Source organism: Macaca thibetana, chromosome 1, assembly GCF_024542745.1.
Source record: "Macaca thibetana thibetana isolate TM-01 chromosome 1, ASM2454274v1, whole genome shotgun sequence".
NCBI lineage: Eukaryota > Metazoa > Chordata > Mammalia > Primates > Cercopithecidae > Macaca > Macaca thibetana.
In genome coordinates, this window is record NC_065578.1 from 70,837,200 (window position 1) to 70,863,988 (window position 26,789).

The following is a 26,789-nucleotide window of genomic DNA, read 5'->3' on the forward strand; positions in this document are numbered from 1 at the left end:
TTTTCCTTCTAACAGTCAGGACCCTCAGCTGTAGGTCTGTTGGAGATTGCTTGAGGACCACTCCAGACCCTGTTTGCCTGGGTGTCAGCAGCAGAGGCTGCAGAAGATAGAATATTTCTGAACAGCGAGTGTACCTGTCTGATTCTTGCTTTGGAAGCTTCCTCTCAGGGGTGTACTCCACCCTGTGAGGTGTGGGGTGTCAGACTGCCCCTAGTGGGGGATGTCTCCCAGTTAGGCTACTCAGGGGTCAGGGACCCACTTGAGCAGGGAGTCTGTCCCTTCTCAGATCTCAACCTCCGTGTTGGGAGATCCACTGCTCTCTTCAAAGCTGTCAGACAGAGTCGTTTGCATCTGCAGAGGTTTCGGCTGTGTTTGTTATTGCCCTGTCCCCAGAGGTGGAGTCTACAGAGACAGGCAGGTTTCCTTGAGCTGCTGTGAGCTCCACCCAGTTCGAGCTTCCCAGCAGCTTTGTTTACCTACTTAAGCCTCAGCAATGGCGGGCGCCCCTCCCCCAGCCTCACTGCTGCCTTGCTGGTAGATCACAGACTGCTGTGCTAGCAATGAGGGAGGCTCCGTGGGTGTGGGACCCTCCCGGCCAGGTGTGGGATATGATCTCCTGGTGTGCCTGTTTGCTTAAAGTGCAGTATTGGGGTGGGAGTTACCCGATTTTCCAGGTGTCTCAGTTCCCCTGGCTAGGAAAAGGGATTCCCTTCCCCCTTGCGCTTCCCAGGTGAGGCAATGCCTCGCCCTGCTTCAGCTCTCGCTGGTCGGGCTGCAGCAGCTGACCAGCACCGATCGTCCGGCACTCCCCAGTGAGATGAACCCAGTACCTCAGTTGAAAATGCAGAAATCACCGGTCTTCTGTGTTGCTCGCGCTGGGAGTTGGAGACTGGAGCTGTTCCTATTTGGCCATCTTGCTCCGCCCCTTCAGGAATATATGTTTTAAAAAATGTTGCTGACCCCTGCTTTACATCACTGTTGATGAGTGGGCACTAGATATAGTAGTTGGCTTTGTTTCAGAGCTGTGTTCCATTAAACAAACATTTTCAACTTTGAAACCTTATTAAAAATAGAGAGACGCTCACACCAGTTAGGATGGCGATCATTAAAAAGTCAGGAAGCAACAGATGCTAGAGAGGATGTGGAGAAACAGGAACACTTTTACACTGTTGCTGGGACTGTAAACTGGTTTAACCATTGTGGAAGACAGTGTGGCAATTTCTCAAGGATCTAGAACTAGAAATACCATTTGACCCAGCCATCCCATTACTGGGTATATACCCAAAGGATTATAAATCATGCTGCTACAAAGACACATGAACACGTAGGTTTATTGCTGCACTATTCACAATAGCAAAGACTTGGAATCAACCCAAATGTACATCAGTGACAGACTGGATTAAGAAAATGTGGCACATATACACCGTGGAATACTATGCAGTCATAAAAAAGGATGAGTTCATATCCTTTGTAGGGACATGGATGCAGCTGGAAACCATCATCCTCCGCAAACTATTGCAAGAACAGAAAACCAAACACTGCATGTTCTCACTCATAGATGGGAATTGAACAATGAGAACACTTGGACACAGGAAGGGGAACATTACACACAGGGGCCTGCTGTGTGGTAGGGGGAGGGGGGAGGGATAGCATTAGGAGATATACCTAATGTAAATGATGAGTTAATGGGTGCAGCACAGCAACATGGCACTTGCATACATATGTAACAAAGCCACACGTTGTGCACATGTACCCTAGAACATAAAGTATAATAAAAAAGATAGAGAGATGCTCACCTTATCAGAGATATATGGGAATGAAGAAAACCAATTGAAGGAGCAGCCAGGTTCATATCTCCCATGGTATGTATTTTTGAAGCAGTAGAGTAACAAGTCATGCCATTTAATTACATGTGCTATCTAGCTTTTTCTCTCTTCCTCTCTTTCTCATGTAGCACCCCATGCTTAAGAATTGACTCTATGTAAGTGAATTAATGTGAACATTTTGCAAAGTCACCACACGTAATAAAGCCTTGAAAATCATAATTTGCTATGCAAATGTAATGTATTCATAATTTTGACATAAATAAATTGCATGAAAACAGTAAAGAAAGGGGAATCAAAATTTTCCTACATACAAAAAACTTTTAACTCATTTTGTTGGTTTCCTCAAAAATATAAGAAGGGGAGAAGTCCTGCAGCAATGTGAATACTCACATAAAATTTATAGCCTGCTTAGACAATCAGGTAGTAAATATTTAGAATAGAAAAGAGGAGAGGAATGGTCATTACCCTATTATGATTTCTCAAGTTCATGTTACCACTGTAAAATCCAGAATGAAAAATAATCATTATCTAAAGTGAAACTTAATATTAACCTTACTGAAAAGGTCACCATGCCTCTGTGTAAAGTGAACATGGCATATTTCTACATGGTTGACTTTAGGTATTTTCCTATCTCTTGATTGGTACCTGCATACATTTTGTACGTGTCTATGCATGCATCTTTTATGCACATAGATAACTAACCCTTCTTGCCAGGGCAAAATGATAAAGATCATCACATTTTTTTTTTTCTATAGCAGCGTTATAAGGAATGACTTAAAAGTGAATAGGCTAAAGTTTGAAATATGTGCTTAAAAGTCAAGATATTATAGGCCCCACACTGCCAAATGCAAAACTTTCCATTTTTTAGGTACACAGCTTTTAAACTAATACATTTAAAATATTAATGTTTTATTATATACTTCTTTTTCATTCCTGGGAGTAATTTATATGTACCTCATTCGCAACGTTTTCATACCTATATTAAATTACAATAGAGGAATAGGAAAGAAATACTGTTGCAGCTAAAAAATTCCAAAAAAGCATTTTTACAATTAGCCCTTTACCTAAAAACAAGAAAAGTAAGTAAAATATGATTTTAAAAATCTATTCACTTATTTAATATTTTATTTTTAATTGACTAATAACTTTATATATGTATAGGGTATAATGTGGTGTTTTCATATATGTATACATTGTGGAATGACTAAATCAAGCTAACATATCAGTTGCCTAAAAGCCTGCGCTTTTGCCTAGAGCAGTTAAAATGGTCATGAGAAATCAGAAAGCATGTATTTCTAGACCTCAGGCTTGAATTTAAGGTAATCTAGAAAAAGAGGAGGGAATTCAAAGCTGCAGACAAAATAACAAAATTCTCATCTAAGACAAGATGGCAATATCATCTTCACAAAGTAATACAGATCCACGTTTTAGCAATACCTACTGAAATACTAGTATATTACAATTCATGCTTTTAGCCTTAATCCTAAATGAACGTACTATTCTCAAACAATAGATTAATTGAATTTCATATCACCAAAAACATTTGCTTAATGATACTTTGGATGTTCTGAAATTGTCTTTTCACTGCATATGCATATAAAGAGTATATTTCTACTTAACAACCTTCTATATTATTAAGGAAAAATGTTTAAATATTTGGCTCTGTTTACAACTCTAATTTTCCCAAGGCTTAAATAAATACAGAGTAAAATTAAGTCCATTGATACTCCTCATTCCAGGTGTGCTGAAATAAACTGTGATGATAAAAAATGACTATGTTATCCTAAGAGGTAATATTTTAATAACTGGTATATAACATTAGTCACTCTCATGGTGGAATAAACTAAAAACCAAATGACTAATATTTCTAATATAAAAAATACTTAGATCATGCATGAGAGAGATAGTGTGGGAGCCATTTTTGAAGATGGCATCAGATGACTTTCACCTCTTGATATTTATGTCCCTGTGCTGTCCCCTCTCACATTGACAATTTCAGGGCATCCAAAGTCCCATTTAGCAAATGCTTTTGATGACGTGAAATCACATTGAATAAGGTTTCCCCATGTAGTTAATAATATATTACGGATATGAGAGAGCATGACTTTTGAAACTAGGTTATAAAGGACATGGCAGCTTCTATCTAGCTCTCTCCTGGATCACTAATACTGGATGAAGCCCGTTACCTGTGGGGACATCCACGTGGCAATTAACTGAGTCCATCTGCCAATAACTAGCACTACTTGCTTGGTGTGTGGGTCAGTCATCTTGGAAGCAGACTCTCCAGCCCCAGTCAAGCCTTCAGATGAGTAGCACCAGGTGACATCTTGACTGCAATCTTATGAGAGACACTGAGTGATAACCATCCAGCCAAACTGCTCCTGGATTCCTGACCCACACAGGCTGCTTGAGATAGTTAGTGCTTATTGGTTTTAGCTGCTAAGTTTTGGGTTAATTTGTTACCTAGCAATAGATAACTAATAGTGACATCAGAAACAAGGGAAAGAACATGGGTCGAGAGGTTATCACATCTAAAATGTCTTGATGGTCATGCAAAGCTGAATGCTCTTCAGGTTAAGTCTCTTGTGCCTCAGTTTTTTCAACAGTAAATTGATGACAGTAAATCTTATCTCACAGAGGTCTGAACAATAAATGAGATAAAAGAATTCAAAGAAACTGGAAAGTGTTTTTTTTCCTCAGTAACTATCTATTTCTTTCTTTTCTTTAAATTGTGCTTAATTTTACAGTCTTTCTTTTAAGGGGTTTTAAGCTGATTGTTGTTAGCACACAGAAATGGACTTTACAGGATGTTGAAGAACTGCAGGCAGAGATAGGGCTATGGATGTTCAGGCACTGCCTCTGTTTTTCATTTGTGTTTATTTGTTTATGTTTATCTGGATGAAGAGCTGGTTTTGAAGATCTTGATTTAAGATAAATGAATATTTATAAACATTCTCTCACATAGAAGTAAAGTGATCATATAAGTTATTTCTGAGTATTTATGTAAGCCTGAAATAAAAAAAAAACAGTCTCTAGGAAACAAAACTCTAGATCATGCAGAGATAAACTCTGTTCCTCTCTGACAGGGTCTCTGACAGCTTCGTGTTCCCAGTTAAAGACCTCAGAGGTCAAGAAATCAACTCTGAAACATGCTGTATCTGTTTCTGCTGTGTTCCTCTTGACTCAATTTTTCTGTGTCCTTGACTAAATAAATTGGCAAATTATAAGTGAGTGTTTGTACGTGCAGTTTCTTATTTTGCAAATCCGTAAACAACTTGGAATGCTTTTACTCTTGGTATTTCACATTGACATTTCAAATAAGTTTTGATAGACTGTTAAGGGCCTTGACCTACACTGGGTGCCATAGTATAGGGGTTAAACCCATAGACTCTGCATGAAGATTTATAAGACTTCCTGGGTTTAAATCCCAGTTCTGCCACTAACTGCATGAACTTGTGCAAATTACTTAAAAGCATTCTATGCTTTGGTTTCCTCAGGCAAAAGTTAAGAATCATATTTACCTTACAGGTTTGTTTTAAGAGTAAAATGGGTAGCCAGGCGCGGTGGCTCACGCCTGTAATCCCAGCACTTTGGGAGGCGGAGGCGGGCTGATCATGAGGCCAGGAGATGGAGACCATCCTGGCTAACACGGTGAAACCCCGTCTCTACTAAAAATACAAAAAATTAGCCAGGCGTGTGGTGGGCGCCTGTAATCCCAGCTGCTCGGGACGCTAAGGCGGGAGAATGGCCTGAACCCAGGAGGCGGAGCTTGCAGTGAGCTGAGATCGCTCCACTGCACTCCAGGCTGGGCGACAGAGCGAGACTCCGTCTCAAAAAAAGAAAAAGAAAAAAAAAAAAGAGTAAAATGGGTAAATATTAGTAACTTAGAACACTACCTGTCCAACAGCAGGTGCTTGCTAAATAGATAGCTCTTTATTTATTTTTATTTTTTCATTTTTTTATTTTTTTGAGACAGAGTCTTGCTCTGTCTCCAGGCGGGAGTGTAGTGGCATGATCTCGGCTCACTGCAGTTTCCGCCTCCCGGGTTCAAGCGATTCTCCTGCCTCAGCCTCCTGAGTAGCTGGGACTACAGGTGCCTGTCACCATGCCCAGCTAATTTGTTTTATTTTTAGTAGAGATGGGGTTTCACCATGTTGACCAGGGTGGTCTGAATCTCATGACCTCGTGATCCACCCGTCTTTGCCTCCCAAAGTGCTGGGATTACAGGCGTAAGGCACCGTCCCTGAATAGCTTTTGATTTTGATGAAGTAAATAATTGAATGGCTTGGGCGTTTATGGTGAATCTACATAGTGAGTGCAACCATTCAGCAACCAGAATCCTTCTCTTTCCTACTCCCTGCGTATGCTCAACTTTGCTTTACTTTAGTTTTGAAAGGAAATTAATCATTACCATGATATTTGAGAATTTGAATATTGCCTCAAATATATCCCTAAAGATGATAAATGTATGCTTCACTCTGAACTGAAAATATGCTTGCCTTTCACAAGTGCATTTGATTTTCACAGCTGCATTTTTCTAGGTGTGTGAGTGTGTTGGGGAGGACATTGATTGGGGAAAATCAATCTACTTTTTCCTTTTTAGCAAATGGTTCTGAACTCCTTTGAAAATCTAATAAAAGCTGTAGTCCATCTCCACAGCACACAAAAAAAAAAATCACTGAAGCTATGATTGTGGGCACCAATTGGCCCTTTTCTATATTTACTATAGGCCAAGAAAGTGGACCGAGGATTATTGTAGGTTTTTTTTTTCTTTTTTTGACAATGGTTGCTGAATTTAGAAAAGAGAAAAAGGGAAAGCAGAAAAAAAATCCAGGACATTGCTTCAGAAAGTATTGGAAACAAAATGGCCTTTAACAAAGAAGCTCTGATTGTTAGCTTTTAAGAAATTAATGACACAAATTAAAAAGTGACTTTGAAAGGTATATAAAATAGTCTGTCAGTGATATTTATACAGTGTTTTGTAGAGAACCAGGGATTTGGGGGACTCCTGCAACGATGTCCTAATTTATAGGAGGGTTGTGAACAGGTAGAATTGAGACTCCATTTACCCAGCATCTTCTAGAGAAGTGCTGTGTTCATAAATATTACTTCTTGGGCTTCCAAATAAGATTGTACATGAACAAAGAGTTCCATAACTTACAAAGGATTGAGAACCACTTTTCTGGATATTTGTCCATATAGATAATTACAAACTGAAACTTCTCAACCTGGGTTATCAAAATCTGAGAAAGGCTATATTGGCAGATGTACAATATTGTAGGGTGAAATGAGAGTGACCACAGACCAGTTTACCTAATTCTCAGTATATAAAAATATGGAGTCTTCTACTAAGCTACAAAAAGGCAAATTTAGAATTGGCAAAAGCATATAAATTAGTAGAAAGAATTTAAAAATTGAACAACCCAAATTATAGAATAAGTTGCATATAAAATAGCTAAAAAATTTTTTAGGCAAAACCAGTCAGAAGAAATGAGACAGTTCTGGGGATATTCTCCCTTATTATTAAGATTGATTGTAAAAAGGGATATTGTCTTCCACAAATCTTTTCATTCCAGTTCCAGAAAAAAAATACCTGCTGGTATCACATACATTCTTATCCTTTGTGGTAATATCTAAGTCCTTATATAATTTCACCAGTTTTCTGTTCAGATATTTAGCTGAAATTTATTATGAGCCATGACATAAGTAAATGATATCATTTGGAGGTGTCTCACCCAAAATCTCATCCTGGATTTAATCTGAATGGTAATCCCCATGTGGTGGGGGAGAGAGCCATGGGCTGTGATTAGATCATGCGGGCAGTTCCCCCATTCTGTTCTCATGATAGTGAGTGAGTTCGCACAAGATCTGAAGGTTTTATAAGGGAGTTTTCCCCCTTTTGTTCGGCACTTCTCTCTCCTGCCGCCTAGTGAAGAAGGACGTGTTTGCTTCCCCTTGACTGTGACTGTAAGTTTCCTGTGGCCTCCCTAGTCCTGTGGAACTGTGAGTCAATTAAACCTCTCTCCTTCATAAGTTACCCAGTCTTGGGCAGTTCTTTATAGCAGCATGAGAACGGACTAATACAGTATGTAAACTCTCTCTCTCTATGTGTGTGTGTGTGTAAACCATATATATGGTATATATACACACACACACATATATGTGTGTGTATATATAGGATATATATGGTATATATGCCATATATATGCACACACACACATGTTGTACAGTATGGAATTGCCAACACTTGGCTTTTTTGACTTTGAAAGTGGGAATTCCATATAGTTTAACCTAGCATTTGCTTGAATATATTCCTCCCTAGTTTTGATGCAGAATCTATACAGTATAGATAATTCCCTCTTCTCTGCATTATAGACTCCAGTTTACCCACAGGGATCCTGTGACTTTTTTGCTGGCTTGATAACAGCATTTGAAGAGGTCTGAATGAGCCTACTGGCTGAAAGTAAAGAGAAAGTTGTCAAGTCCTGTCTTATCTTATTCAGTAGCTCTTGCCAAGATTTTTGGGTCTTCTCAAGGGAGTAATCACACAGAGTTGAAATTACAGCAACCCTAAAATCCCACTGGTTAGTCCTGTAGGCATGCATTTTATCTCCTCTACAGTCTCTTTAGTGACAGAATCTCTAAAACACAGTGTCCTATACAACAAAATGTTAAACTATCTTGTGGGAGAATAAGGCAGGTGAAAGGATTAAGGCGTATCAAGGAAGCCAGGCAAAGACAGCAATTCCTATTGCTTTTGAAGTGCTCTTGTGGAAGCTGTACTCAAGTCCTTTAAGAGCTGGTTTACTTCCCAAATAAACTGAGTTGCCAGCAAGAGCAATGGTGTGGTGTTTCAGGAGGGAGGGGAAGAAATGAAATGCATCAGTGATGGGGGATTTGCAGGCATTTCTGAGATCACACAAACCAAAGTGGACATTTCTTCTGGATGCTATTAGCTACTCATCCCTCCCACATGGGCCCCTTCAGTTTGCTTGCTGGAGAGGAGGCTGCTGAGAATCATTCAAGCCAGTTAAAGAAATTGCCTAAAGTAAGTATCTGAAAAACAAACACATTATCTCAAAGTGCTTAGAACACAGTAATAATCACAAAGTCCTTACTTCTTCTCTCCTTTGTACCATTCAAAGGCTGGAGGCGGCACACCTGCACCTTCGCATCTTATCAGGCCACTGCGTCCTGGGGTCACGGTGCCAGATTTAATTTCCTGAATAGTAGGAGCAACTGCAAAAGAAACAAACAAACAAATACTAGTGGATAAGTACAAATAATCCTCAACAGAAATATGACACGCATATATTTTTATTCCTTCTATATTCAAAGCAAACTTGTGCCTGATAGACCAATGCATCATATTTTCAGTGTTTTATGCTTCAAATACAAGACTAGTCATTTTCAGCTTCATTTTTCAAGTTGAGCAACAGATGAATGTTTTCAGGGAGTGCAGAGTAAATGCAATACATTTTGGCCTTCCTTCCTATTGGAAAAATGGCATTGGTGAGGGTAACACTTCATCTGTACTCCAGTCCAACTCTACTGTAATAATAGTTCTCATCTATTGAGTGATCACAGGGAGCCAGTCACTGGGCTAGGTGCTTTACATTCTCCATTTTCTCACAAAAATACTCTAAGCTTGATGGTATTATCTCAATTTTACAAATGTGAAAACTAAAGTTCAGAGATGTTAACTGAATTGTCAAGGTCACACAGCTACTTAGTTGCAGAAGTTGGCTTTGAAGTCAGGCGTGTTAACTCAAAGCCTGGGCTCTTGACATATTCTGTGTTTTTTCCTGCCTCCTCCCTATGCTTTAGTAATTTAGTGATTTTTTTCTTTAATGTAGTTTCTTCTGTCTGAATGCTGTTTTTCCCATTTCCACAGATTCAAGATCCATTTTAGGCATCAGTGTCTCCATGCTCTTCCCTATTGCTCTAGCAAGAAAAAGTTTCCCCTCCTCTGCGTATCTGGATCTCTCATACCATGAACGTTCTATCATATATTGATAGAAATGTATTGCATTGTATCATGTACTGTATTTATGGGTATGCCAGACTTCCTTTTCAGTTCTTTGGAGGCAGGGATAAATATCTGATTCATCTTTGTATATTCCAAGATTATTGCACAGTGCCTAGCACAGTGTGATGCTTAAAAACCTTTTTTTTGCAGCATAACTTTTTTTTTTTTTATCCTTCACATAGTTATTCAGCTGTCAACATGTGCCAGGCATTTCTCAAGGAACAAAGCAGTTAATTGCCCTGGGGTGATGAAGCTTATATTCTAGATGGGGTAACAAATGAGGAGACAGACTATAAGCAGCAGATGTCGCAAATTAGTAGTTTAAATAAAATGTTAGAAGGTGATAAACAATACAGTAAAATAAAAACAAAACCGTTATAGTTGCAAGGTAAGAGGAATCAGAGAAAGGAATGGATTGAAGTTTTCGATAGGGTAATCTGAGTAGGCCTCATTGAGATGCTAAGATTTACACAAAAACTAGATGTGAATGAGTGAGTTAGCTATGTGGATATTTAGAGACAAAGCCTTGTAGGAAGAGGGAAGAGCTTGCAGTAAGACACTGAGGCTGAAGCTAGCCTAGTTTGTTTAAGAAATAGCAAGATTGGTGTGGCCGATACAAGAGAAAGGAGAGCAGGAGCAGATAGGAACAATTTTCAGTGGATTCCAAGTTTATACCAAAGAGAAACAAAGGATGGAAGATTGGGCAGGACCTCTTGGGTCATTTCAAGGAATTGACTTTTATTCTAGGACAAATGGTGAATCCCTGCAGAGTAGAGATAAAATCTGATCGGTTTTTTGAAAAGATGACTCTGACTGCTGTGTTGAAAAAAGACCATCGTGAGGCTAGGATAAAAGTCTAGGGATAAAGTAGGGAATGCAGTAAGCAAGGCCAATGAAGGTGGGTGGCTCACGTCAGGGTGGTAGCAGTGGAAGTGGTGGAAAGTTATTGGGCTTGTGGTCTACTGTGAAGGTGGAGCTGATAAGATTTCTAGACAGACTGAAGTGACATAGAGAAAAAAAAGAGGAGTCAAGGGTGATGTAATTTGGCTTGAGTAGCTGAAAGGTTATTGACTCAGATGAAAAGGACTGTAAATAGAAGAATTTTGGAGGCGGTTGGGCACAGTAGATCACACTTGTAATCCCAACAGTTTGACGGGCTGAGGCGGGTGGAACACCTGAGGTCAGGGGTTCGAGACCCGCCTGGCCAACATGGTGAAACCCTGTCTCTACTAAAATTACAAAAATTACTCAGGCATAGTGGTGGGCCCCTGTAATCCCAGCTACTTGGGAGGCTGAAGCGGAAGAATCGCTTTAACCCGGCAGGCAGAAGTTGCAGTGAGTTAAGACTGCCATTGCACTTCAGCCTGGGCAACAAAAGCAAAACTCCATCTCAAAAAAAAAAAAAAAAAAGAAAAAGAAAAGAATTTTGGAGAGAAACACTAGGATTGTATGTATGCATCTTTTCATAAACATTTCCTTTTCTACCAAGTTTTTAACATACTATAATTCATATTTCAAATAACACTATAGCAAATTATTCAACAACTAGAATCTTGAAGATACAAAAACTAGTTCATTCAGAAATATGGCCTAAGTGTGCACTGTGGATATATTTTGATTTATTTGGAAAGCAATGAAAAAGTACAGTGTTTAATGTTTTATCAATATTCAGTGAACACTGAATATATAGTTTTCAACATATGAAAAATTATTGCACTTCTATTTCTCTGTGGTGTTTTTATTCTTATTGTTTATAGTTCTAGAAAACATTGCAAGGAAAATATTTTTGTTAAAGTACTTGCTAATAAATTGGTGAAAATTAATGAAATAATATTTCCAAAAAATGTTTGCATAAGAACTGTTACAAGATAATATAGATACATATATATACACCAACACACACCTGGTTTTATATATATATAATATCACATATGTATAACATTTATAATGTACATATATGTATATACACCCTTATATATATGGGTGTATATACATATATGTATATTCACAAACACAATATAAGAAATCATTTCATAATTTTAAAATTATTTTGTTAAGCAAAGTTTCATGTCACCTACAAAAGTCAATGAAATATATTAAAAAACTATAAATAAAACTCCATGTACTTGTCAATTATTAAGACACTGCTCATAACAGGTACAGGTAAGCTTGTATTTTCACTATTGTTCTCACCTGCTTTAATCTCTCTTTCCTGTCACACAAACAGGCTGTAATCTTTTATGATATCTAATTATTATTGAAGATGAAATAACCATATGCAACAGGAGATCCATCACAAGCTTCTATTGATAACCTGGTTAGTTTAATTACTCTCTTGTTTGTCAAGGGGGCCATGACTCATTATAAACAAAAGCATGAAATCTGGAACATTGTGTGAAAACCCAGGCGTAACGAACCGAAATCAAAATCTAATTCATCATTAAAAGGCTTTTGTGCAGTACAGTATACATACGGCTCAGCACTGGGTGCTTTACCACACAAGTTAAAGGGACATGATCCTGTTATCTAGGGCTTCGTGGGCTGCTATGATGGACACCGAAAATGGAAAGATACCTAAAATGTCTTATGAAAAATATGGATAAAGAATGAATAAAAAATTAATAGCATTAATAATATGCACAAGAAAAAGTCCTAAGAGCATTTTGCAAGGTACAGAGTTAAACGTCCAAGTGTTGTGGAGTAATCAATGTGGGGAGAAGATTCTCATGCAGATATCCCTTTGTGGTTAAAATTATAAACTTGAACCGAAAGCCTCTATTGATTTTACTTGGAGACATAAAAATTCTTATTACATATTCATATTACTGTGCATCTTTTGGAAATAACTTGTTCAAAAAGAAAAGGATTCATCCATTTATTTATTCTTTATTCCTTTGTTGATTCAACAAATATTTGTATCAGGGATCACATTAATGAAAAAAATAATAATATTCCTGGCCTCACAGAGCTGATACGAAGTGATACAAACTAAGATGAAAACAGAGCAGGGTGAAACAAAAAGGAAGAGCAAGATATGTTATTTACTATGTTGCATTTCTAAGAGATCCTTGATGATAAGGTAATATTTGAACAAAGAATTAAGTGATGTGAGAAAAGGAATCATTTAGCGATTTGTAGAAAATTATTATAATAAGAAACAGGAAAGGCAAAGGTCCCGAGTGGAGAGCATGCTTGAGGTGGAAACAGGTTTAACAGGATTAAGTTTAACACACTGTTTTAGAAATAGCAAAATGGTAATCATTGCTTGAGTAGAATAGGTGAGAATAATCTAGAAGAGGAGGTGGGGCAGGGGCCTGGAGCCCAGATTCTATAGGGTCTAGTAGCCCGTGATAAAAGCTTTGAATTTTATTCTAAGCTGCTAAGATTTTGCAGATTTTGAGCAGAGTGACATGATTTAGTTAAAATCTTATAAAGATTATTTGTCTGTTGTGTGGAACATGGTCTGCAAAGAGGCAGGAGAGGAAATGGGCAGAATAGCTACGGGGTTGTAGTAATCCTTAGGATAATGAGAAAGTCATTGGCCAATGCATAGAAAAGGCAGAAACTGAGGAGAGAATGCAATTAAATAGATCATTGCTCACATTGGACCTGAACCAACTCATTTTAGTTAACTGGCATTGACTGAGCATTTTCAGTGGATTCCAAGTTTAGAAGATTCTGAACCCTATTACTCTGTATAAATAAAAGGATTCTATGTGTACAGACATGTCTGATAATGCCCAGAGAATTCCTTTCCACAGTACTTCTTAGAAATTGTGATGTACACGTAAGTCTTATGAATCTTTTATTTCAGGGGTCCCCAGTCCCTGGCCCTGTTAGGAACCGGGCTACACAGCTGGAGGTGAGTGGCAGGTGAACAAATGGAGCTTCATCTGTGTTTACAAATGCTCCCCATAACTCACATTACTGCCTAAGCTCCACCTCCCGTCAGATCAACGGCAGCATTAGATTTTCATAGGAGTGTGAACCCTTTTGTGAACTGCACATGCAAGGGATGTAAGGTGCACACTCCTTATGAGAATCTAATGACTGATGATCTGACGTGGAGCTGATGCACTGTTGGTAGCACTGGGGAGTGGCTGCAATACAGACTAATGTTAGAGGGGAATTATACACAGAGACCATAACAAATCAATTGCTTGCAGATTCATATCAAAACCCTATCAGTGAGTGGCAAGCAACAATTAAGCTGCATCTGGTGGTAGACTTTATAATGGCAAATAAGTTGAGGTATTTCAATTGCACAGCTATATCTGGTGGCAGGCTTTAAGTCAGAATCTGAGACTTTAGTCTGCATGTGGCCCACCCATTATTTTATTTACCACTTCGGTCTGTGCCTCTTTCTTACACTGCATACTTGTCTCAGCCACAGTTTTGGTAAGCCCGCAAGCTAACCCTAGCCAAAATGAGTAAAAACCAAACATCACTGGAGAGCTTCTTTGAAAAGGGGAAAAGACACAACAACCCTAAGACTGCCAACAAAAGAAAGCTGAATTTAAAAGAAAACACCAAGAGTCTTACTGAAATTACAGGTTCATTGTAACAGGTGATTCACATTCTCCAAACCCACTTTGTATCATATGTGGTGACTGGCTATCCAACAAAGCCACGAAACCTTCAAAACTGCTTTACCACATGGAGACCAAGCACCCTGCATTAAAAGACAAGCCTTTGGAGTTTTTCCAAAGGAAAAAAAAATGTAAACATAAAGAACAGAAGCAATTATTGAAGGCCACCACTTCATCAAATGTGTCTGTACTAAAGAGCGTGATTCTTCATGACTAACCACATTGCTAAAGCTAAGAAGCCCTTTCCTATTGGTGAAGAGTTGACCCTGCCTGCTGCTGAGGACATTTGTCGTGAACTTCTAGGAGAGGCTGCTGTTCAAAAGGTGGCACGTATTCCTCTTTTGGCTAGCACCATAACTAGATGAAATAGCAGAAGATATTAAGGCGTCATTGTTAGAGAGGATTAATGAATCGCTGTGGTATGCAATCCAGGTTGATGAGTCTACTGATGCTGACAAGGCAACAATACTTGTTTATGTGGGATATATTTTTCAGGAGGACGTTCAGAAGGATGTGTTATGTGCACTTTTGTTGCCAGCCAACACCACAGCTGCAGGACTATTCAAGCCTCTGAATGATTACAAATCAGGAAAACTGAATTGGTTATTTTGTGTTGGTATATGCGTGGACAGAGTTGCCGCCATGACTTGATAGCTTTCTGGTTTCACTATTTGGGTCAAAGAGGTCAATTCTGAATGTAAGTCTACACGTTGTGTCATCCGTAGAGAAATGCTAGCTAGCTGGAAAATGTTACCTGAACTAAAATCATTTTGCAGAATGTGATTAAAATTGCCAATCACGTTAAAATACATGCCCTCAACTCACATCTGTTCCCACAGCTCTGTGAGGAGATGGACACAGAGCACACATGCTTTCTCTTATACAGAGAAGTGAGATGTCTTTCTAAAGGTGGATCACTGGCCAGAGTTTTTGAATTCTGAGAGCCACTGCAGAGATTTCTTTTAGAAACACAGTCACCAATGGCAGCACATTTCAGTGACACACAATGGTTCACAAAACTTGCTTACTTGTGTGACGTACTCAACCTGCTCAATGGACTCAACGTTTCATTTCAGGAGAGAATGATAACCGTGTTCAAACTGGCAGATAAAGTGGCTGCATTCAAAGCCAAACTGGAATTATGAGGGCGACAAATGAACACTGAGATTTTTGACATGTTTCAAACATCAGCAGAGATTTTGAAAGAGGCTGAGCCAGGACCTTCTTTCTCCCAGCTGGTGCATGATCACCTAGCTCAGCTTTCAAAAGAGTTTGATCTTTACTTCCCAATCACAAAAGACACCCGAACTGGGAAGGAATGGATCCGTGACCCATTTGTGAATAAGCCAGGTGAATCAACTTTGTCCCTGCCAGAAGAGACTCAATTACTTGAGATTGCAAATGACTGTGGCCTTAAAAGTACGTTTGGGACAACCTCAAATCTCCATAGGTTCTGGATTAAAGTCAAGGCAGAATATCCTGGGTTGCCACAAAGGAGTGAAAAACCTGCTTTCATTTCCAACATCCTATCTTTGTGAAGCAGGGTCTTCTGCAGTCACAGCCACCAAAATGAGATCATGGAGTAGACTGGAAAAGCAACACACTTCGGGTGTCACTGTCTCCCATCACCCCCAGATGAAACTGTCTAGTTGCAAGAAAACACACTCAGGCTCTCACTGATTCTACATTATGGCGAGTTGTATAATTATTTCATTATATATTACAATATAACAATAATAATGGAAATGAAGTGCACAATAAATTTAATGCACTTGAATCATCCTGAAACAACCTTCCACCCCACCCCACTGTCCGTAGAAAAATTGTCTTCCACAAAACCGGTCCCTGGTGCCAAAAAGGTTAGGGACTGCTGTCTTTTAGATGGACCCTTTTCCAAACTTATGTGACCACAGCATTCTATAAGGTTTTATTTGAGCATTTTGTGGGTCTGATATTTCTTGGGATATATTCTGGATATGTCGAATTACTGGAATAGTGGATCTCTAAGCTGTATTCTACATCATAGGTTATGCGGTCCATGACTTTTAAGGTGAACTGTAATTCTGGCTCAAGAGGTTTCTAAGGGCTCATGAGCTATAATATACTCACAGATTTCATGTAAGGAGAAGGCTTCAATTATTTGTGCCATAAGGATATGGTCATTTATTTCCCTGGAACAGATGTACCTGACAAAAATTATAACTAATTAAATCTCCAACTGGAGCTGTACAGTAAAAAATTACAAATATCAGTTTGGCCAAGTTGTACAAAACACTCATTTTCCACTACAATGTTCCATGTTTTAAATAATCATGTGGGCTCTTTCTTAGAAAGTTGATCAAATGAAAAATCTGAGTGATTGCTTCCAAGTCTATTTCTCCTGCCACTACACTCCCTCCATTGCTCTGTGAATTTTGGCCTGGCACCGGCAGTGTAAGCTGTTTTTACTGGGAGTAGGGATATAAATTTATGCATCTTCATGTGTTTATGTTTCCAGAACTGTTTTTCTTTCTGTAGATATAGCCTTTTTTTCTTCTTAGATGTAATCTTTCAATAACATTAAAGTGGCAAGGAAGGTGAGTGCTAGAGTCTCTCAGATTCACCAGTAGAATAGCATCCTTTGGAGTGGACTGTGAGCTGAAGTAATTGCAGAGTGGAAATAAAATCAATTTCAGAGGAATGTTATTAGACATATGTGAGGAAGAGCAAGGAACAGATGTTGGGGAAAGCCAGCAGTGAAAGGGTCAACACAACATATTTAATACCTGTGTGATTAGAGGCTCACCAAGGAGGAGCCTTCCTTTCTAATTTGCTCAGTGGGATTACTTCTTTGCATTGCTTAGCTAGTCATTTCAGGATGAAGATAATGAAAAGTTCTTCATCCAAAACTCCAGGCTCTGTGGATGCAAGAAACAGAACCTCTGCACTTGGCACCCAACAAGCCTAATCAAGATTCATTTTCTTAGTTACATCACAATGGCTACAAATATCTTCTTCCTCTTGTGCCATCCTCAGTGGGAGCTTTAGTTATGTACACAGTATTGTTATTATTAAAAACGAGTAAAATCCAACAATTATTTTAATATACGCACTAGGTTGAGGTAGTTGAAAGGAAACTTTAGAGTTTCAATGGCAAAAGAATTTGAACATCACCCTATCCCCTTAAAATGATGGATGATTATGAAGACGCCACGTTAAATAACTGCAACAATAAAAAAGGGTGCCCAGAGAAGAAGAGTAGTAACATGTTTCATGTTAAATACTGAAACAGTATAAATAACGTTGCCCATAGAGAAACAGTGAATTTAGAGTCCAGAGAAGAAATCAGTCCTACAAAATCCACATGCTCTGAAAATGCTGTGGAAAATAAGCATGTTGACCTTAGTCTATATTTAGGATTTACATACTACATTAAGGCAGCCTTGGTCAAATGGACAGTCTTTGGAAAAATTTTAAGATTTTCAGTATCTCACAGAGAATACATAATATAGGATGTGTTCAATATATTATTGTTTCATAGGAGGCCAATTATAGGTAGTTAAAAATTTCTTACTTGAAGTTAGGTTGAAACTCAGGGTGGGAAACAATGACAGTCTTTCAAAGGTTGTTATAGATCTCACAGAAACATATCACAAGGTCAATGAACTCTTTTCATGGAGCAAATATGTCTTTGCCTAATGAATTAGTTTCACCTTAAAAGAAGTTAATATTTAAAAAAATCAAACTTCCAAAATATAGTTGAATCACAATCTTTATAACTTAAGGACTTTCACATTGAATTAAGTCTCCAGTCAGCATTCAACCGGGATGAAAATAATCAAGTTTATAATGTACCTCCAGCTTCCCCCACACCTTAAACATTTACACAGTGGTGAAATAATGCAGTAAAAAAGCACTGTTTTTCAGTCCAACAAACGTGGCTCTAACATTTACTGTGTGAGGTACTTAACCCTTTAAATCCCAGTTTTCTCACCTGTAAAATAGACAGCACTTACTTCACAGGATTGCTGTATGGAGAAAATACAATAATTCAAGGAAAATGCTTCCTACTGCTTTGCACTGAGTTAGTTGTCAATAAAAACATTAGCTATTTTAAAATTAGGATTATTACTGGAGAATAGAGCATTATAGTCCTGCTTCCTTTAAGGGCATGGAATCATGATAAGACATGGGCAAAAAAGAAAAATGAGTTTTTAAAAATTCATTGCCTTGGTACTGCAAGAATGTGATTAATTTAATTAAAACCTGAATGAGTATATCACATTTTACTCTCCCAGAATTCCATCCATAGCCTACCTTTATAGTGTAATCAAGAAAATCTTTTCTGAAAGGCAGATGTGGTAAACCTTGTATTCCTCTTTGAACATGAAATAAGAGGCTTGGGTTCAATGTGAAAAAATGTGAAAAGTGTATGTAACACAAAGGCATCCTTTCCGGGAAAATATGCAATTGTGGTGGTACCCTACTTGGGCATATAAAAGATCATGTCAATTACATTAAACATATGATGAGGTCATTTTCTTTTTCACAAGAAAGACAATAAGTGAAATTTTACATGTTAACTAGACCTTAATGTTTTTTAAAAATATTTAATATCCAATATGACAGAGTACTAAGCTGTGATCTTTGATTCCCTTGTAATTGAAAAGGTGCAGAATAAAACAAAATTATTTGGTAAAAAAATTTTCAGAGAGCAGAGATATATGACTACATACGAATTCTGATTTTAGGAGGATGAATGATGTCTCCAACACTAACTCCGTAAACCCTCAATAACAATCTGTCCATTGTTTGAAACTATTATCCTAAGATATTGTTTTCCTAATATCAAGTTTAATGTTATTATATTCAACTTTTTCAAGGGGTTGAATTTATTAAGCTAGCATTAGTCATTTACACTGTGGTAAAAATGATCTGATATTGTGTTGATTATGAGTATGTGCATGTTAGAGGCCATTAGATGATGGACGGATGGATGAGTTACCTGTGACTCATGAAGTGAATAAAAGTGCAGTAAGAAGAGAAAGGGTTATATTATGAGTAGTTTGTTGGTGCTAAAGCAGAATTAATTCATATTGTTCTTTTGACAACGGTTAGCACTGGTTAAATTACAGCTTGAAGTAGCTGTCCCCTGGCAGTCAGCAATGCTCACTCCAGTGATGCATCCACTGTAAAATATGTGTGAAATTTATTGGGCCATCAGCTGTATCAACAGGAATTAAATGGTTCACTGTTTTCCTAGCTGTTTGCCAAACTTTCTTTCTTTCAAGTTACTCATGATCTGATCTCTTCTCTGTTGTCAGTCACGCTGAAATTATAGCTGTATGTGATTGATTTGGATATATTGGACAAGTTTGCAAGTATTGTAAAAGTTGAGATTCTCTGAATGTATCTCTATTCTCAGCAAGCACAGTCTTGTAAATAAAATTGCCCTTCAGTACAAACCTTACAAATCCTAAAACATTTGAATGCATTTTTTTCTAATACTGAAGCTGTTATAAACTTCCTTATATAAAAAAGTATTTTTAGTGAATCTTCAAAAAATAAAGATTAGAAAAGTGCAGACTCTTTAGATCTCTGTAAAACATTAGAACATTTTTTGGAATTTATTAATGAAAATATGTTTCTACTTATATTAATCATTCAAAGTATGGTGTTAGAGCTTCCATGATGTTTATTGTTATGTTTTAAGTCATCATACACTTTTAAAGACTAACATTGATCTCTCAAAATGTGAATGAGCCAAGCTTGTATATACATTCGAGATAGGTGAAGTCAATCAATTGAAAAAGTAATGGCAGCAAATATACGTGGAGTAACAGATGAGGATAGCATTGATCGGATCTTCCCTTAGGCCAGTCCTCACTGGATCATGTTTCCCTCTGTTTTCAGAGCCAGTTTCCTCCAAAGATCTAACAGTAAATCCAAAGGCAGCAGGGAGCCTTGGGGTGGTATGACTTCTGCCCTCTCAGAATAATAACTGGATCTGATTTCTTAGGTTACTGAATGGTTTATTATTTCTTCTTGTTACTATAGCCTTCGAAAATCTTAAAAAAGAACATTTTAAAAGTTGATTAAAATTCATTTATTAGAATTGTTTAATTCTATAAAATGAATAATTCATTTTGTTAATATATTCTAAAGAATTACTTTCCAAACACACTGTGTTATAAAAAGAAAAAGAAAACTTTCAGTATCTTGAAAGGAAAAGAAAAAAATAAGATTCATGTCGTAGAAATATAGTTGTAAACTACCTGTATCTCCCTGCCTCTACCCAGCCTTCAATTACGTGAGTGCAGAAGTTTAGCAAGACTACAGAAAATATGTTAAGCGAGGCCGGGCGCGGTGGCTCAAGCCTGTAATCCCAGCACTTTGGGAGGCCGAGACGGGCGGATCACGAGGTCAGGAGATCGAGACCATTCTGGCTAACACCGTGAAACCCCGTCTCTAATAAAAATACAAAAAACTAGCCGGGCGAGGTGGCGGGCGCCTGTAGTCCCAGCTACTCCGGAGGCTGAGGCAGGAGAATGGCGTAATCCCGGGAGGCGGAGCTTGCAGTGAGCTGAGATCCGGCCACTGCACTCCAGCCCGGGCTACAGAGCGAGACTCCGTCTCAAAAAAAAAAAAAAAAAAAAAAAAAAAATATGTTAAGCGAATGACATTTTCCAAAACTACAGATATAGATTCCCTAGTAAGAAAACGAACATTAAACCACTTTCATCCCCCCCCCCCATTTATTTTGACACGGCAATTGCCTACTCAAACCTGCATCTTGGAGGATGTAACGTGATAATATTTCTGTATGGTTCAAAGACTAAAGCCACAGAGGTAGTAACTGTGCAACCAGTGTGCTTTATCCATAAACTTGCCATGAACTTACAAACAAGGAGGACAAAAAAAAAAAAAAAATCCTAGTGGGAAGTGATAGCAGTTGTAGAATTGAGAGGTAATTTTTTTTCTCATTTGAAAAACATAGCTTTGGACCCTTCTATTTATGAAGAAAGAAAGCTAAATCAGAACATGCACAGTAAGTAGTAACTAAGAGCAAAAGAATGAGAGACAAAGTAGGAGAGACATTTTACCTATAAATAGTGTATCTTAAAGAAATCAGAAGATGTGGGAGGAGGGGTGGTAGGAAAACTGTAATTTTCAGAAAGAGTAGTATGGGTTTATTTGGGGCCAAGGATGTTTTACAAGAGAAAAAAAAGTCATCCTTCCTAAAATGATTAAATAACATGGTATGAGAAAACTCTGCCTAATAGCAAAAGTAATTTGACAAGTGAAGAGAACATCAAGAAAGGAAAAGTCTCACTGACAAAACAGAAATTCCATGTCAGCAAGAGCAGCACATGAATAAATTATTAAAGAATATGTTTGAGTTCTTTCCATTTTGCTCAGGAATACATATATATTTTGCTCTGAAATGCAGCTGATACTCTCCTTATAATCTCAATCTTATTTAATGCCCTTTTAGTCAAAGTCACCAGATCCTGTCTATTACTGCTCTGATCCTGCAAAGCTTATCTGTGCATTTGATGAACAGTTACTATTACTAGTTCATCAATGTCATGAAGAAACATTTGTAAGTCTTGAGAGATGCTATAATCTTGTTGGTTCTGCCTTTAAAATACATCTGAAATTTTATACTTCTCATCACTCTTATAGTTATCATGCTGGTGCTAGCTAACATTACTTCTTGCTTGGAATACTTCAGTAGTCTCCTAATTGGTCCTTCTGGTTTTGGCTTTTGCTCCTGTTACAAATCATTCTCAGCACAGTAGCCATAGTGTTTCTGTTAAAACAAGACAAATCCTACATCCTTGCTACACACAACTATGCTTCACTTCCCTTGCATTTTCAGAATAAAAGCCAAATTCATTACAAAGGTTTGTAAGTCTCTAAATGATCAACCCTCTTGCCACTTCTGTGACCACACCTCTGACCATGGTCTCCCTTGTCCAATCTGCGCTAGCAATATTGGACTGTTTCAAATTGGTGGAACACAAACCAAGAGCGCCCCTACTTCAGAGTCTTTTTATTTGATACTTCCTCAGTCTGGAACAGTCATCCTTCAGATATTGACATGTCATGCTTGCATCCTCATTTCCTTCCAGTCTCTGCTCAATGTCCACCTTATTAAGGAGGTGCTCCCTGACCTCCTATATAAAATAACAATCCTACTCCCTTACTCTTCAATCCTTTCCTTCTTAACTGTCCTTATTGTTCTCCATACCAATAATCTCGATCTGACATAGTGTATATTTACTTCTTTATTGCTAATTGTCTCTCCTCTCTCATTGGAATGTACACTTCACAAGGGAATAGTCTTTGTGTTGTTAGCGATGTATTCCAAGTCCTAAGACCAGTGCCTGAAGCATAGTGGGCACTCAGTAAAAAATAAAATGCTATTGTTGTTTAAAGAATAAAGTAATCATGAAATTATTTATGTTAGAGAAATGTTGCACATTTTCCTGTATGCCAAAAAAGATATCATAATTTCATTCCCCTTTGCTGAGTAGAGCATTTCTGTAGCATTACCATTTGCATGTTTAAAATTCCCATTATCATGCGCCTCTAAAACAAATAATGCAATGTCTGCATATATGTTGCTTTCACATTTTTGATATGTTTTTCTGTGTATAATACCTTGTATTTTTCTTTATACTTACATGAATAAACACAGACACACACACACACATACACAGACACACACACAATTGACCTTTTGTATTCATGGGTTCCACATTTGGGGATTTAACCAAGGAAGGCTTAAAAAAATATTTGAACTAAAAAAATAACAATATAATAATAAAGCCACAACTAAAAGCAATACAGTGTAACAGCTATTTATATAGCATTTATTTAGTATTAGGTGTTATAAGTAATTTAGAGATGAGTTAAATCATATGGGATGATGTGCATAGGTTCTATGCAAATATGCCATTTTATATATAAGGAACTAGAGCATATACAGATTTTCATATCCTTGAGGAGTTCTAGAACCAACCCTCCATGGATACTGAGGGATGAATGGCTATATGTGTTTAGTTGAATATTTATTTTATGTCTTATTTTTCTATATTTTATATGTACTTAAACTTAACGTATTTGTTACAATACTTAGATATGATAAGGAAGGCGTCCCCAAGCCCCAGGCAACAGACTGCTGCTGGACATATCGTGTGCTTCTAATATGAATAATGCAATGTCTGCATACATGTTGCTTTCACATTTCTGTTGTTTCACTGCGTAATAATACCTTATAATTTTTTTTATACTTAAATGACTATACACACAGCTGCATAGAAGGAGGTGAGCTGCAGGGTAGCAAGCATTACCATCTGAGCTCCTCCTCCTGTCATATGAGAAGTGGCATCATATTCTCATAGAAGTGTGAACCCTATTGTGAACTGCACATGTGAGGAATGTATGTTCCTTATGAGAATCTAATGTCTGATGATCTGAGGTGTAACAGTTCCACCATCCCCACCAACCCCTCAGTCCATAGAAAAATTGTCTTCCACAAAACCATAAACCACCCTGGTGCCAAAAAGATTGGGGACTGCTGTGGTAAGGAACAGATTATCTGAAACTAAATGGTTAATTTAAAATTTTTATTTTATATATTATGAAATATCACATGTAACACTATATAACTAGGCACTAAAATACTATATATCTGGGCATCAGAGCTCTAGAAAAAATTCAAGTAGTATTTGTCTATGGCTCCCACCAGTACATTTTGACTCAGAAAGTAATCACGGATTGCTTTTACACTAATGCCATTTTTTAGTCAGCTGTAGACACAGTGATATTGTGTGACAAACAATCACTACATTTTAGTGACATATAACAATTATTATCTATTTCCACTCCTGTGTCTCTGACATATCTTTAAAGCCCATTAGCCAAAGCAGCCACATGGTCAAGCCTGTCATCAATGGGGTTAAGAAATATTCTTCATCTACATTTGGAAGGGAAGGGGAGTCAGTATTTTCCAAAGAATTGTCCAGACTATTACTTAGAGGTAGAGTTTTCCAAAGTTATTCATTCTCAAAATCTTCTATGTACCAAAGCCAAAGAGGGCTCTATGGGTCTGCCTTGAAGAGAAAGTTTGTTTTATCTTCTGTTGAGAAAATAAAGTGTCTAAAATGAATTGTGGATTCCACAGTAATTCAATGTGAATAATATATGAATGAAGATAACCATAGAGAATAGAGCTGCTTGTGAAAACCAAAATGACAGCAAGTGCTATACAAACCAAGAGTCTGCAAAACTAGCATCTCAGGAAGGTGTTATGAGAGCTCACAAGAAAGGGTGACGGAAACTTACCATGGGAGGACTTCCCATTTCTTCAGTGACCACACAGGGAATGTATTTGGAAATTGAAAATTACCTTCTATTTTTATATGTCATCTATTCACTCTACTTTTGTTCTGAATTATTGTCTCTTCTTTTAATAATTTATTTACTCAGTGCTCGAGGTCAAGGATAGATTAAAATGGTTCCTGCCTTAGAGAAATTCAAGGTTTTAGTGGAATTATGAACTAGTTGATACTATGTCATAATCTTATGGGTTTTCCTAAGACTTGGTCAAGTATCAGAAACATAGGTGATGCTTTAAAAATGTTTATTGAATAAATGAACACAATAAATGAATGCATTATATCTATAAAATATTACAGTTTTATGATCTTGTTATAATTTATCCTCTAGACTTTTTAAAATTATACTTTAAGTTCTGAGATACATGTGCAGAACACGCAGGTTTGTTACATAGGTATCCACGTGCTATGGTGGTTTGCTGCACTCATCAACCCTACATTAGGCATTTCTCCTAATGCTATCCCATCAAAACTATGTTAGGTATTTCTCCTAATGCTATCCCTCCCTGAGCCCCCCGCCCCCCCACAGGCCCCAGTGTGTGATATTCCCCTCCCTGTGTCTATGTGTTGTCATTGTTCAACTCCCACTTATGAGTGAGAACATGTGGTGTTTGGTTTTCTGTTTTTGTGTTAGTTTGCTGAGAACGATAGTTTCCAGCTTCATCCCTGTCCCTGCAAAGCACATGAACTCATCCTTTTTTATGGCTGCATAGTATTCCATGGTATATATGTGCCACATTTTCTTTATCCAGTCTATCATTGATGGGTATCTGGGTTGGTTCCAAGTCTTTACTATTGTGAGCAGTGCTGCAATAAACATATGTGTGCATGTGCCTTTATAGTAGAATAATTTATAATCCTTTGGGTATATACCCAGTCATGGGATTGCTGGGTCAAATGGTATTTCTAGTTCTAGATGCTTGAGGAATCAGCACACTGTTTTCCACAATGGTTGAACTAATTTACACTCCCACCAACAGTGTGAAAGTGTTCCTATTTCTCCACATCCTCGCCAGCTTCTGTTGCTTCTTGACTTTTTAGTGATTCCCATTCTAACTGGCATGAGATAGTATCTAATTGTGGTTTTGATTTGCATTTCTCTAATGACCAGTGATACTGAGCTTTATTTTATATGTTTGTTGGCTGCATAAATGTCTTCTTTTGAGAAGTGTTTGTTCATAACCTTTGCCAACTTTTTGATGGGGTTGTTAAAATAGAAAGTCAACGGTAGCTTGATGGGGATAGCATTGAATCTATAAATTACTTTGGGCAGTATGGCCATTTTTATGATATTGATTCTTTCTATCCATGAACATGGAATGTTTTTCCATTTGTTTGTGTCCTCTCTTATTTCCTTGAGCAGTGGTTTGTAGTTCTCCTTGAAGAAGTTCTTCACATCCCTTGTAAGTTGTATTCCTAGGTATTTTATTCTCTTTGTAGCAATTGTGAATGAGAGTTCACTCATGATTCAACTCTCTGTTTGTCTATTACTGGTGTATACAAATGCTTGTGAATTTTCTCACCACTCCTATTCAACATAGTATTGGAAGTTCTGGCCAGAACAATCAGGCAAGAGAAAGAAATAAAGGGTATTGAAATAGGAAGATAGGAAGTCAAACTGTCTCTGTTTGCAAATGACATGCTTGTATATTTAGAAAACCCCATCATCTCAGCCCAAAATCTCCTTAAGCTGATAAGTAACTTTGACAAAGTCTCAGGATACAAAATTAATGTGCAAAAATCACCTCTAGACTTTTTAAAAAATTGAATAGAGTTAAATTCCAATAAGTTAAAATTTAACGTGGATAGTCTTACAATGCTCATGTAATACATAACTGACAAGTGATAAATACATTTCTATTATATGACCAAATATTGACATCAATGCCATTTTTCTCATAATTTCCATTTCTCAGAGCATTTTTTTCAATGAATAAATTTTAATGAAAAGGCTATGGAA

At 37.6% G+C, this 26,789-nt stretch overlaps 1 protein-coding gene across 1 annotated transcript in view; it reads right to left on the bottom strand.

Annotated features, from left to right (window-relative positions):
- NEGR1 (neuronal growth regulator 1) overlaps window positions 1-26,789 on the bottom strand; it is a 908,115-nt gene that overhangs the window by 207,902 nt on the left and 673,424 nt on the right. The window contains exon 5 of the mRNA XM_050804825.1: window positions 8,945-9,065. Within this exon, the coding sequence (XP_050660782.1) occupies window positions 8,945-9,065 (121 nt within the window). The remainder of the gene's footprint in view (window positions 1-8,944; window positions 9,066-26,789) is intronic.